The 14492-nt window shown below is 45.9% G+C and overlaps 1 protein-coding gene across 3 annotated transcripts in view; it reads left to right on the top strand.

Annotated features, from left to right (window-relative positions):
• The window catches only part of SPTBN5 (spectrin beta, non-erythrocytic 5), a 1050196-nt gene that overhangs the window by 640622 nt on the left and 395082 nt on the right, over nucleotides 1-14492 (top strand). For all 3 annotated transcript variants that reach the window (XR_011283950.1, XM_069638812.1, XM_069638811.1), the window contains exon 33: nucleotides 11468-11659. Coding sequence is in view for 2 of the 3 variants with exons in the window: in XM_069638812.1 (XP_069494913.1) it covers nucleotides 11468-11659 (192 nt within the window). In the remaining variant the exon portion in view is untranslated. The remainder of the gene's footprint in view (nucleotides 1-11467; nucleotides 11660-14492) is intronic.

The following is a 14492-nucleotide window of genomic DNA, read 5'->3' as shown; positions in this document are numbered from 1 at the left end:
CTTTAGTGCACGGGATAAGGAAGGGGGAAAGTGCAAGGGAGAAGGGGGACTGGAAAGTGCTGAGCAAGGGATAAAATAACAACAACTGGTAGTGCAGCCAGCAAGTTGGAAAGTGCAAGGTTAAAGCGCAGACAAGGGGTGTCTGGTAAGTGCAGGCAAGGGGACTGTAGGGTACAGATACAGATCTAAGTGCAAGGGTTTCCAGGAGGCAGTGTGGGTGTGTGGCTGGGTGGGCAGGGACCTGGGCCCAAAAAACAGAGGGTAATCAGGTGCCCGGGGCCGAAGCAGACAGATCAGCAGGGGAGAGGAAGAGCAAGGCAGAAGCAAAGAGGAAGGTCATGAGGTGCTTCCGGAACCAAAGATGGTTCTCCTCAAGTTTCAGAGAGGCAGGGAGGCTGTTCCAGAGGGAGACACATGATTTGTTTTCCTTACCTTGGGTATGGGCGTAGAATCTGCCGCATGTAAAAAGCCAGAACTGGAAGGAGGTATCATCACGCACTACATGAGGCCATTGGGCCGTCGTGAGACTTCTGCACCAGTCTTTTTGCTGTCGAATGTCTGACATTGTGATTGCAATGTTATTAGAGCACAAGTGTAAGGGCCTCTGGGATTAGTTATGACCATGGAGGTTCTTGGCTACTCCTTAAGATCGCTTGAGTTGATTCTGTGCACTCCAACTCACATTAGTAACGACTTCCAGGATCTTGGAGTGAGGACAAAAGTAGTGGCCACCCAGGAAGAGCAACCCGTTATTTATCTGTGACAGAGGAATGTCCTATTGTTTCTCCGCATCCTGGAAGCAATTTGGAAGGAATTACCTTATGATGTGGAGAGGTTTTGCAACTTGAGTGAGAGATATCTATGTGGAGTGGGCACCGCTGCAGTTATACAATGTAACCAGATGTTGAAGGTTCGTGGTTTATACAATAGGAAAAACTCTGGGCCTCATCACAAGTTGGGCTGTAGCCCTTAAATGGGGCGGTAACGGTATTACCGCCGCATTTGAGGGTTGACCCTATCACGAGTTGGGCGCTAAATGGGCTGTTTTACCTCCAGCTTTTATCTGGAGGTGAAAATCCCATTTAGCGCCCTGTTTTCGGTGGTATTACCGCCGGCTGTATTAGTGTGTGGTATTAGTGCCGAAAATGCCCCATTGGATTCATTGAACCCAATGGGGATTTACCATTAACGACCAACCCATGATCCGTCAGTAATACCGCCGGACCGGTGGGGGCTAACACCAATACAGTTGGGCAGTATTACAGCTGGGATACCGCACAACTCGTGATGAGGCCCTCTGTATGTTATGTTTGGTCCTGTTGCCAGACAGGCCCCACTTGCACTATGTGGTACTTGGAAGCTACCATAGATATTGACTGGGTTAAGAAGAAACCCAGTCACCTGGAAGGACCTATCGTGGATATATCACATATGTAAGTGGTACATTTTGTAATACAGATACATAGGTGCACTTTTATAAATCTTTGTAGTTTTTCAAATATACAGTACAAAAAACTGTCCTTGGTCTTCAATTCGTTTTAGTAAAATGAATCATTTATTCTGGAGACATTAGCATCTTAGTGGTATCCAATGCATTCCGGTCTCATGGACCATCTCAATTCAACAAGAATAATCAAATACATTCTGTAAGTATTATGAATAAACAGATATTCACTTCATGTCTGTATTACCTGTCATTAAATGTGTCCCTCCTATGTTTGCTTCATGGCCTGCTTTCATGCTATGCTCTGGTGGGATACCATACAGTGATTAATGCTGACTTCGGTATATCTTGAATTTCCTGAAGTACAAGATCGGTTGTCACTTAATGATGGCTGAATGTCTACACAAAGTGTTGGTTTATGCATGAGAAAGTTTGCACTTAAAATAAGCTATGTTTTATCAAAAGGACTGGGTAAGTTTACATACCTTGAGCTTTCAAGGTGTTCTCCCTCTATTTTTTCACCCTTCTTAATGTCCTGTGTGGGGACAATGCAGAGAATGGGGTAAGTCCAGATGTCTCTGCAAGTTTCTAACACCTTACTTGGTGTTCTGTTAAGAATGTAAACTCGGTGGTGACCAATAGTCTCAGCCACAAACAGCATTTTGCAACCCTTATGCACCTACCTAGACTCTTTGCTCCAACCCTCATACAAACCACAAATACATACATTAAGGATACCACCCACTTCCTTAATATATTGAACAACCTCAACCCAAGTGGCAGTGACATCCTGTTTACTGCTGATGGACAGAGTCCATATACTTCAATCCCTCACAAGCAAGGACAGGAAGCAGTTGAATGGATACTGCTGAGATTGATCGAGACAAAAGCATTGCAAGAATTCCTCATGCTGCTACTAGACTTCATATCACAGAAGTCCTACTTCAGATATAAGGGGCAACATTACATCCAAGGGCCCGGTACATCTATGGGTACCACCATGGCACCGAGATAAGCTTATACATTCAGGTTCAAGTTCCAAACCGAGAATATACTGCAACATCCCATCTGGCGCAATTACGTCAAATTTTGGGGCAGGTACATTGATGAAGTGTTTGGACTATAGTGGTCGGGCAGAGAAGAAGAGTTTACGCTATTCAGCGAATACCTAAACAGTATAGATGACAGGATACAGTTCACCACCACTCACAGCAAAGAGAACACAACGATTTCCTCGACATGACAGTAAAACATAAAGGTAACCAATTGGAAACTACGCTCTTCTGGAAATCCACTGATCGTAACAACCTTCTCCGTAGGTTAAGCTTTCCTCCACCCAATACCACAAAGAGCTAACCATAGGGTCAATTCCTGAGAGTCAAATAAATCGTTCTGGATGAAACAGATTGGGAGAGACAATTCGAAGATATGTCTGACAGGTTCAAGACAAGAGGCTACCAGAAGGACGAGATCACAAGCTCCTTAAACAAAATAGGAGACATCACAAGAGATAGCATCTTGACCAAGAGCAACACCAAGACCCAACCACTATGTATCTATGTTACAAGACACTCTATACAAAGCAACAGGATCAAAACAATTGTGAATAAACATTGCCACTATATTTCCCAAAACAGAACACTAGGCAAATTATATGAGACACCACCTACATTCGCCTACACCAGAAGCAAAAACATTAAAGACGTTGGCCAGGAGTGACAGCAACAGACAGCATAAGAAACCAAGAAAACCTGGGACCTTCCCATGTCTTCAATGTACGATCTGCAGTCTTCTACAGAAAGGAAACATTGGGGGTCATTACGACACTGGCGCTAGGGGGTTAACAGGGCCGGTAGAGCTGCTGGCCCGTTAACCCCCTACTGCCTCATTACGAGGTCTGCTCGCGGGACCCGCTAAGGACGCCTGGTAACACCATGCGTCCTTAGCGGGTCCCGCGAGCAGACCAGGATGCAAACAACGGGCCTGTCATTAACAGACCCGTTGCTTGCATAGTCCCCATTCCCATTGAACCCTATGGGGGATCAAATGGGAATGGGGATGTACCGGGTCCGGGTTCCCTGAATGGGGAAATACCGGGCCCTACAAGGTCGGAATGGCCTGGTATTTCCCCATTCAGGGAACCCGGACCCAGTACCTGGTATGGGGGTAGCCATGCCGCAAATAGCGGCATGGCTACCTCCATGGTCGTAATGAGCCCCATTGGTTTTCATCCTAATACAGGAGAAAAGATCTTTCTAAAATGCTACGCCACATGCGAAAGCAGGAATATGATTTACATTATAAACTGCCCTTGTGGCAAATATCATGTCAGACAGTCAACAAGAAAAGCAAAATTGCAATGGAATGAACATCGTTCAAACCTCTGGATCGGGAACACGAAATCTCCAGTGAGACGCCATTTCCAAGAAGCCACACACCAGATATCCCAAATGAAATTCCAGATATTAGAAACCATTGGGCTGCAATACTCCCAAATTACTTGGTTAAAGGGAAACCTTCTGGATAGAAAAGCTCAACTCCCTATACCCAGGAGGCATGAACGAAGAGTGCAATTTCGCATGTTTCCTTTAAGAGTCCACCTCTAGATATGCTATGCACAACACACATCCTTTAATTAAGCACTATGCCCTGAGCGGCGGGGGCAGTACTGAGTCAGGTAAGGCCCCGGGGCCCATAGTTTTAGGCCTGAGCGAAGCCACGCTTCGAGCCTTCATGCGGTTGGAGGCTACCACACTGTCCGCTGTGGACAAAGGAGGCACAAGGTAAGTGAGTTGGGGAGAGCAGGGAGGTGGGAGGAAAGGGGAAGAAAAAAAAAACCTTACCTGTGTCCCCGGCGGGGAGCGAAGACAGCTTCTCAGTCGTGGGAAGGCTCGGAGCGGGGATGGCCCCGCTTCGAGCCTCCTCATTGGCTGAAGGGCTGCCACGCCCCCTGCCATGGACAAGGTGGCTGGAATCCCGGGCGACAATCGAGGGATTCTCGGCCGGGTAATGACCCGGCGAGAGGCAATCAGAATGCGTGTTGCATTCTGCTTGACTCTCGCTGGGTACTAATTAGGTTTACCAACTGTATGCACAACAGAATTATGCGCATAACTTACCCTGCTCTATAAACTTGTACCACACATGAGCAATACGGTACGTAGGACCACCCACTTACCCCAACTATGTGCTCCATTTTCCAATTTGCTAGTTCACTAGCAAGTCAGACCATTACCCACTACTACTCATTCTTCCTTTTCATAGTTAGATTGTATGTTCAGGTCAAATATGCCCAATAACATACTTCATGTAGATAAGTAATTTACTTTAATTTCAGATTTCAGCAACCTTTTGTAAAACTCGGCATTATAATCTTTGTATATATCATCACGTTCTTCGTTATAAATTGTAGCCAATCCATTCTTCTCAAGAACAACTAGCACTGCCTGCAAGGGTAAGATGCATGCCGCACTGCGCACGCACCTCTAAATGTACACTATACTATTAGAGAGCACGACTAGAAAATAGTTACTAAAACGACTAGAAAATAGTTACTAAAAATGGCGGCCGGCACGCAATGACGTCACCGTCCACTCTGGACACTGATGTCCAGAGAGGAAGGATACATCAGGTAAGCAAGGTAAGCGCCTGTATTCACACGGGGAGCCCCACTGAGCTTACACTCATAACAGAACACCAAGTAAGGTGTTATAAACTTACAGAGACATGTGGACTTACCCCATTCTCTGCATTGTCCCCACACAGGAAATCAAGAAGGGTGAAAAAATAGCGGGAGAACATCTTGAAAGCTGAAGGAATGTAAACTTACCCAGTCCTTTTGATAAAACATAGCTTCTTTTAAGTGCAAACTTTCTCATGCGTAAACCAACACTTTGGGCCTCATTACACGGATGGCGGTAGGGATTTACCGGTACCGGTAAAATACCGGTACCGATTTTAACGCCTGCTTTTTGCAGGCGTTAAAATCCAACCCGCTAAGGGACCTCGGAGCTAATTACGGCATCGCAAAATTGCGGTGCCGTAATTAGCACCTTCCCCATTCCCATAGAGCCCTATGGGGCAGAAATGGGAATGGGGAAGGGCAATGGCGGAAGGGGGATTTACCGCCCCTCCAACCTTGGAATGGGGCGGTAAATCCCCTTTCCGCCAAGGCGGTGCCGGTATTTTACCGGCATGAGCCATGGCGCTAATAGCGCCATGGCTCACCGCCTACCGTGTAATGAGGCCCTTTGTGTAGACATTCAGCCACCATTAAGTGACAACATATCTTGTACTAAAGGATATTCAAGATATACCGAAGTCAGCATTAATGACCTTATGGTATCCAGCACAGCATTAAAGCAGGCCATGAAGCAAACATAGGAGGGACGCATTTAATGGCAGGTTATACAGACACCTACACATTTAAGGATGACATGAAGTGAATATCTGTTTATTCATAAAACTTTCAGAACTTATTTGAATATTCTCGTAGAATTGGGTCCCTGAAGATGGTCCACAAAACCCAAATGCATTGGAGACCACTAATACGCTAATGTCTCCAGAATAAATGCTTCATTTTACTAAATTAATCAAAGACCAAGGACAGTTTTTTGTGCTGTATATTTGAAAAACTACCACGATTTTTAAAAGTACATCTATGTATTTGTACTATGAAATGTACCATTTATTTATGTGATACATTCACGATAGGTCCTTCCAGACGACTGGGCTTCTTCTAAACCCAGTCAATATCTATTGAGGTTTTGCAACTCCCAGACCCTTTGTCCAGAATGTATATACATTCCCAGTGACTTGACTCTCGCCAGTAGTTCTGTCAATTTCACCTACTGCTTCCTGTTTCACAGGGACCAAAGGGGATAAGGAAGATCCTCTGTGCTCCATGAATAGATTAACATCTTCAGAGATAGAAGAAGAACTAAAATCTGTCGTGTGTGTGTGGCTGTGTGTGCGTTTGTGTGTGTGTATGTGTGTGTGTGTTTTTTCCATCCTGATTGGCTTATCAGGTATTTCTCTTGTAGAGTCAAAGTGCCCGATTCATGGAAATGTGTGCAGAAATCCTGCAAGGGCCGTGTGCCTAGAAGGACACTGTGCGAGCCTGCACGCAGAATCAAAAATGCGTGCCCCACCTATTCATGGAATTAGCTGCACAAAGTACCCATATTCGCAAGTCGCGGCCAGAATGCCCCAATATGCTCACACGCAAAGCATAAAAAGGCAGAACAGCTACCTGTGCGCTCCCCCCGGCCCTAATACACGCACCCTTCAAACAGTGCCTGGGGTCCCCCACAAGCATGCCTGCATCTCGGGCACCCTGCGCAGGGTCCCCCGTAACTGTTGCTGGCACCCCGACAACATGCGTATGAAAAATCATAACTCGTACTAAACTAGGAAAATCTGCATGCAAACCCCCATAAACTGTTCCTGCACCCCGCTACACTGCTTACGTGCACCCCTAAGCAAGATCGGAACCCCGGTTGCATACATGCCCCCCTAAATCCGACATGCACACCCACTTCTGCACTGCAAATCCTATGTGCAAGCATACTTACGCCTTCTCCGGGTGGTGGATAGTATGAAGGACTTGCGTGGCCAATTCCCTGCTAAAAGATTGCACGCTCAATTCCATGAATACATCTCGTGCCGCACATTTGTGGGCATGCAAGGGACTGCATGCGGACCGTCCCTCGTAAGGCCCACTTTTGTGCATGTTCTTCCCCATTTTCCGTGGTTTTGTCCCCTTCTCTGCCCCCTCTGCACATGCCTAGCTCACGGTCTGTGTGGTGTCTCGCCCAAGGCGCTCGACAGCTCTCATTGATGTGCTGAACTTGCGCGAAGTCCACGCAAGTCCTGGATAAGTACCGGGCATTCAATTCAATGAATCGACAAACACAGATTTGCGCGCAGTTTGGCGCGCAAGTACCCTATTTTCCACGCAACTAATTCCTTGAATCAGGCCCATAGCCTCTATTTCTGGCTTTATTTTTATATTATGAACAAAAAAAATACATCCTTAGTATTTGAACGGGACTTTGGGAATTATGCTCAACTTCACCAACCCAAAATGTATTTCTCCATCGGTCACAATATCATTATTTCAACATAGCCATAAAAAATAGAAAACGTCTTTAAAATAATTTCAACAATTGTGCATCCAGATTAAAAGCAGAATCAAACAATGTGGACTGTTTTTTCCCATCATCAAACAGAGATTTCGGATCACAAGAATCCTTAAAAATAGATGAAATTATAAAATGTTTACACAATTCATCACAGTTAACACAGAAGCCATGTTTACAAGGTCTAATAATAATGTGAGATTCAACAAAAAGCATAATAAAAAGATTCATTCAAAGATCTTTAAAAAAAAAAATGTATTGTAATTTAAAACCTTCAACAAATATTCATCAAGACATCGCCACTGTTCCAAAAAAAAACGATACCTCTCTTTTAAATACTAAAATAATTGTACCCAAATATCAGAGTAAGTTTGCAGATATTCCTAATGTTTAATAAAGTTGGCTATAAGCTTCCACACACGGAAAAGAGGTGCTCAGGCTGTTGGTTTGCAACCTGAAAGATTCCCTACCCTCCCTTCAATCCTGTGGGGTGCGCCTATTCTGATATAACGCGCGGTACAAACAACCGAGCATGCCATAGCGGCAGCAGTCCATGCATAGTAGCATAACATAGCACACAAGAAGAGTGCCAGACTGCCACTGCATAGAACAGAAGAGACATCTGCCCTCCTCTCCCTGCCCTGATTGTCGCACCGCCACCTTCACCCCTCATGCAGCCTATTGAACTCAGCCCGAATTGGTAGCTTAGGCTTTATTCCCCACTATAGCTTACTCCCAAGTGAGACAAAACCCTGTCTCACCATGCACTAAATTGAAGCCAGACATGACATGAAACAAACTCTAAATAATGACTTTGTTGACATCAAGGTGCCAGGGCTTTTCAATGTTACCGTACTAGTATGTCTATACCTTACCCTTACCTTCTGTTACCAGCAACATTACCACTCTTGGCTCAGGCTTTGCAGACACAAAATTAGCATTCATTAAATGTCATTGTATCACTAGCGGATTGGTTCTGGCATACTTGAGAGGGTAGATAGTTTTATTTATCTTGGATTTCCAATCCTCTCGAAACCACACAAGACGCAGATCATTGATTGGATGAAAAGTAGGGCAATTGCCCTATCTAATTAGTTGAGCGGAGTTGATGCTGAATACGGCAAATTCTCACTAATTCAATCCTTACATTATATGAAGGAGAAAATAGTCCCAAAGATTTTATATGGAATCAAAGTACAGTTGTGGGTTTTAGAAATGTTTTCATTGTTGGAAGGACTGATTTGGAGGAGAGCTTTAAGGATTACTGAGTCAATCCCATTGGCCATTATTAGATATGAGCTTGGTATATATTCTCTTACCAGTAGAGCTCACTGGACATGTTTATCTTTATATTATGAAATTGCTAACCCTTTGAAAGATTTCTTATTTTACAAGTAGAAAAGAATGAATGATTTGAATGCTGATAAATGTTTAAGTGTATTTTCCAGACTCTGCTCAAAGCTGCTCAGGAGTGTTGATATGTCTGAACAGGATCTAATTGGTAATCCTGAAAAAGTTATGCAGCTGCTATTTCAATCTGACGGGATTACCACTATGTAAAGGCTTCATGAATATGACTCTACAATTCATTTACGTCTGGAGCATAAGCATGTTGGTGTTTTGACTACATATCTACCCATCTATCCTGATGGACAGATTGGGTGTCTATTTTTAGGATTTCGATGGAATTTGTTTTATACAAAAGAAATTCTGGTTTGATATGGTCTTGTGTTGCCAGACTCAGCCAATTGTAGATTTTGTAATGAGTATGGAAAATGTGAAACCGTGAAGCATTTATTGGTCCTTTGTCGTGCAACTCTTTTTTTAGGGAACTTGAGCACTTATATACTCTGGGTGAATGGGAAATCCTTTAGAATGAGTGTATTGCAGGACGTATGACGTCAATTGTATTGGCGGTCGTTGGGTTTTTATCATCTTTGCAGCTGGAGCGCCAGATTATATTTAACGTGATCATGTAGGTATTTTGACTAAGGATTTATTAAATGAACAATGAGCTATTGTGATTCACTTTTCATACATTGCATTTGTTATGAGGTTATTAATGAATTTTAGTTGCTGATAATATGAATTGTAAACATTTTTATCTTGTAATTTTGTAGTTGGATATTTAGGATGGCTTTTTTATTGTCAATTGGTAAAGGTTTTTATTGTATAACCTTATAACAATTAAACACATTTTTTTAAAAAGAATTATTATTCTAGAGCTTGCACTAAGGAACAACGTATAGAGGCAAGTAATCCGTCAAGTTTTCAGAATTGCCCGAGCGCACTCTCGAGCCCCTCATGCACCCAACATTACATTGCATACTAACTTACATTTCTCCAAATCAGCCTTGGAAACACACCCCAATTATCACAACATTAGAACACATCTGACTCCTCCTTTCGCGGACCTGTGGTCCACCTCGCAGGAATGGCATGCACCCAGGCTATTCCAAAACCTTCTTAGCCCGCAGCATCACTCCCTCTCTGTGTTTGTAGCATTTCTTTCCTGCTTTGCCCTTAGCTTCCCCCTCACTCATTTCTGGATACTCCTGGCGCGGGCATATTACAACACTCCACAGAGAAGCCTTGATGATCTGAGACTACTACAGTGGTGATTTGGCGCAGTATAAAAGCAGATGACCATAACCGAGTTTAAGACTGCAAACTGTGCAGAAGAAATACCAGTGTCAGGATGTACGAAAGCAGCTTTGCTGGCTGATCAAAGGCCATACAATTTAAAAATGGGAACTAACCATAAATGTCTTGCCTTGGAATATAAAGGGTACTATACATGCATTCCAACAATTGCATGCCAGGATTAAAAACCGAAAAAACACATTTTGGACTTCTTAAACAGAATGTAAAGCTTCCCTCATTATAGCCTTGCATTCGATGCCTGCACTTAGATCTGCACCTCTCTAGATGCCCGATTAACAGACACCACCTGCACATGCACCCTCCTGAGTGCCAAATTAACAGGATGAACTAATCATGAATGCACCTCTCTGGGTTCTGGATTAACAGGCTGTGCTCACAGGTGCACCTCCCTGGGTGCCAGATTTACAGGCTGCGTTCTCACCTGCACCTCTCTGGTTGCCAGATTAACAGGCTGCACTCTCACCTGCACTCTCACCTGCACCTCTCTGGGTGCCAGATTAATAGGCTGCGCTCTCACCTACCTGCACCTCTCTGATGGTTGAGGCTCTCAAAAGCCAGATGCGTGTGCTGTTCTAGTATGTTCTCTCACATTAGCACTCTGGGCGAGGGGCAGTCAATCAGGTGGCTAGAAGGGTGGGCTGACACTACCAGTGAAAGCACGCGTTCTATGCTGCCTGATGGCTGGCTCTCCCAACCGCCATCTTCTCTCCAGCCGACCCCGCTTTTTCAAAAAATCCCTCCCCCAATCCCACTTACCTGTTTGCTGCGGTGGCGAGCACCCCGCCACTGCTGTTGCTACTCCCGTCCACACCATGAAAATGGAATAGGGGCTCCATACGGAGCCAGGCCTTCCTTTTCCATGCCGGCCATGTTGGTAGAGTATTTTCTCTCCGTGAACGGGACGAAAATAATTTCCATTTAAACACAGGTGCTAATAGCGATATGCCACTCGGTAGAGGTGACACCCTGTGGGTAACGGCCCGCCACCCTCGTTAAGGGTCGCTTAACAAGGGTGGTGGGCCGTTACCCACAGGGTGGGCCCGCCACCGAGAGGCATATCGCCTCATTGTTTACCAGACCATAACTGCAAATGTTATGCAGCGCATAGAGGAGCCGGTTGGACTCTAGTCCTAGTGCAGTGTCATCCTAGGCCTCTGATTATCATTCTAGGGTACTGTCTGATGGCGGAGTGCTGACTGTGTGCTTGTGTTCCTTGCAGATGGCGTCGTTGCAGGAGCAGGCAGCAAAACTGCAGAGCAAGGAGGACAGAAGTCGAGAGAACATGGAGGTCCAGCAAAAGCTGAACTCCTTACTGGAGAGGAGGAAGCGGATCAAGGAGCTTGCGAACGCCCGGTGGAAGGCACTCGACGTAGCCCGACTTCTGGCGCTTTTTAACCAGAATGTGGTCGAGGTATTGAGAAAAGTATTTGTTTTCTGGTCTTGGGGACACGGATTTGCTGATGTATGTTAAAGAGTCCCTTTTACTCAGGAGCATCATGTGCTCTGGTCCTATTCACATACATAGATCAGAAGCTTGAATCCTTCCACTCCTGGGATGCTGAAACTGGTTTATTGGGCCTCATTACGACCCGGGCGGTAAGGGATTACCGGTACCGGTAAGGGCACTGGTGCCGGTAATCCCTTACTGCCCAATTCCGAGGTCCCTTTGCGGGTCCTCCCTTAACGGCTGGTTTTACCAGCCGTTAAGGATGGGACCCGCAAAGGGACCTTGGAGGTAATTACGGTACTACAATTTGCGGTACCGTAATTACCGCCTTCCCCGTTTCCATTGAGCCCTCTGGGGGCAAAAATGGGATTGGGGAAGGGCCAATGGTGAATGGGGAATTACTGCCCCGCCAACCTTGGAATGGGGCGGTAATTCCGCCATTCACCATAGCGGAATCGGTAAGGTACCGGCATCAACCATGGCGCTAATAGCGACATGGTTAACGCCTGGGTCGTAATGAGGCCCATTGTATCTTAAAATAAGAAACGTTTGAACTCAGTATATGCAACAATTGGGTTAGAGGTTTTCTATTACAAAGCTGAACAAAGCAGTGAGCATGCATGAGACGAAAAAGGAAAAAAGTCATAGACTAACTCTTGGATAAACCTGGCTCGGATTAGATCATGTTTGGCCATTTTAGCAGTTTTGGTTGTGCCCAGGGTCACCATGGAAGATTGACAGAAATAAAATGTACATTTGAACTCGTGGGAAGGGCGCTCAGCCAATCTGGTGGCTTGGGATACGGGCAGAAACTGCCAGTGTCCGCAACATTTTCACTGCCACCTGAGCATTCTATTCCCAGGTGATGCCATTATTCCTTCACCTCAAGCCCCTCCCCTTCACCTGTCCCCCGGCCCCTAGGTCCCCATGACATTCCACCCCACTTTCTCTCCACCCAACGCACTTACCTGCTTCCCTGGGGCGGCGCATCCTAGTCCGTCCGCAGCACTCCTTCCCAAATCGGGCCATCAAATAAATAGAAAAGGGACTTGGTTTTGTTTCTAGTTACTATGGCAGCTGCCATCTTTGTTTTTCTTTTTTTTGTGGAGGCGATTGGGCACACGCAATGCGCACAGAGCCCTTCTGCACTGAAAGAAAAATACTTTTATCTCTTCATATATCTTGGGTGAGCCCCGGGTGTGAATATGATATGGCATTTATGACACGCCTGTACAAGTGTTTCTAGGCACGACAAGACTAGGAGGGGGAGACAGAGGGAGGACAAACCAATGGTCTTACTAGGCCTTGTGTCATTCAGATCGTGCAAGTGCAGGGAAGGGGGTAGGGGAAAAGTGCAGAGGGTGGGGGAGGATGGAGAAGTGCGGGACAAAGGAAAAAACAAGAGTGCAGCAAACGGGTGGAAAGTGCGGGTACTCATAAGTGCAGCCAACAGGTAGAAGCTCACCTCCAGTTCGGAGCCACAACAGCAAGGGATTGTGGATATGCAAATGAGCCCAAATGCATATTTGTGTGTCCTTTCCAACAGTTCTGGCTGGCTTACAACCACTTGTTCAGCACCCATTATTTTCAATGAGACTATATTAGTGACGTTGTTAGTGGCCAATGATTGACATTTAGTCATAGTGGTAGCTGGCGTGTCGGATAGACCTATACATCTATAAAGTGTGTTTATAAAGTGCATTATTGAGGCTATTGAATGGGTAAGTCCGCCGGACCGCCCGCTCCACCCACCTTAGAAATGGAAATGAGACTTAGGGCCTCATTACACGGTAGGCGGTGAGCCATGGCGCTATTAGCGCCATGGCTAATGCCGGTAAAATACCGGCACCGCCTTGGCGGAAAGGGGATTTATCGCCCCATTCCAAGGTTGGAGGGGCGGTAAATCCCCCTTCCACCATTGCCCTTCCCCATTCCCATTTCTGCCCCATAGGGCTCTATGGGAATGGGGAAGGCGCTAATTACGGCACCGCAATTTTGCGGTGCCGTAATTAGCTCCGAGGTCCCTTAGCGGGTTGGATTTTAACGCCTGCAAAAAGCAGGCGTTAAATCCCCCAACCCGCAAAGGGACCTCGTAGTAAGGCGGTAAGGATTTACCGGTACCGGTATTTTACCGGTACCAGTAAATCCCTACCGCCATCCGTGTAATGAGGCCCTTAGTCCTTTTTCCCTTTGGCGGTGGCCATCTTTTTTAAATTTCTTTTTATCCCGTGGGAGATTAGCTGCGCAAGCAGCATTAATCTCCTGAGGGGGAAAAAGGAAAGCCATTCGCACAACAGATGAACCGGGTGCAAATGGCTTTCACGCCCCAGCGGAGGTGGCAGGCATGGCTGGTAACGGCCCACAGCCCTCACCGAGGGCCTCGCTTCGCTCTGGCCTACCATGGCGTGGGCTGGCTGCCTGTTAGCAGCCATGTCCGCCCCCCTAGCAGTGCATGAACGCCATAGAAAATTGATGGACAAATGCATAGAAAATAGATGACTGAACTGATTATCTGGCCGGTACTCAGCAGAGGCACGCCTTCTTGGCTGTGGCCTTTTCCCTGGTCCTGCCTATTTGGTGATACTGTTGGCTGGTTACAGTCACTCAGCTGCAGGTACACATCTGTCCCGTCCCAATAATGGCAAAGGCAAATGAGCAGCACAGATCGCGGTCATTCGCCAGTTGGTGTTTAATACTTTGTGAGTTGGCAGCCAGGCACGTGCCTATGGTTTGGTGCTACCTCTGCTGGTTGCATACCGGAAGAAAAAGGGGAAAGTGCCCAGTTTAACAAAGTGCT

The sequence above is a fragment of the Ambystoma mexicanum genome, chromosome 14 (assembly GCF_040938575.1).
Source record: "Ambystoma mexicanum isolate Mex_15411 chromosome 14, UKY_AmexF1_1, whole genome shotgun sequence".
Classification (NCBI taxonomy): domain Eukaryota; kingdom Metazoa; phylum Chordata; class Amphibia; order Caudata; family Ambystomatidae; genus Ambystoma; species Ambystoma mexicanum.
The sequence above is the reverse complement of the archived record's forward strand: the minus strand, read 5'-3'. Positions and strand labels throughout refer to the sequence as shown.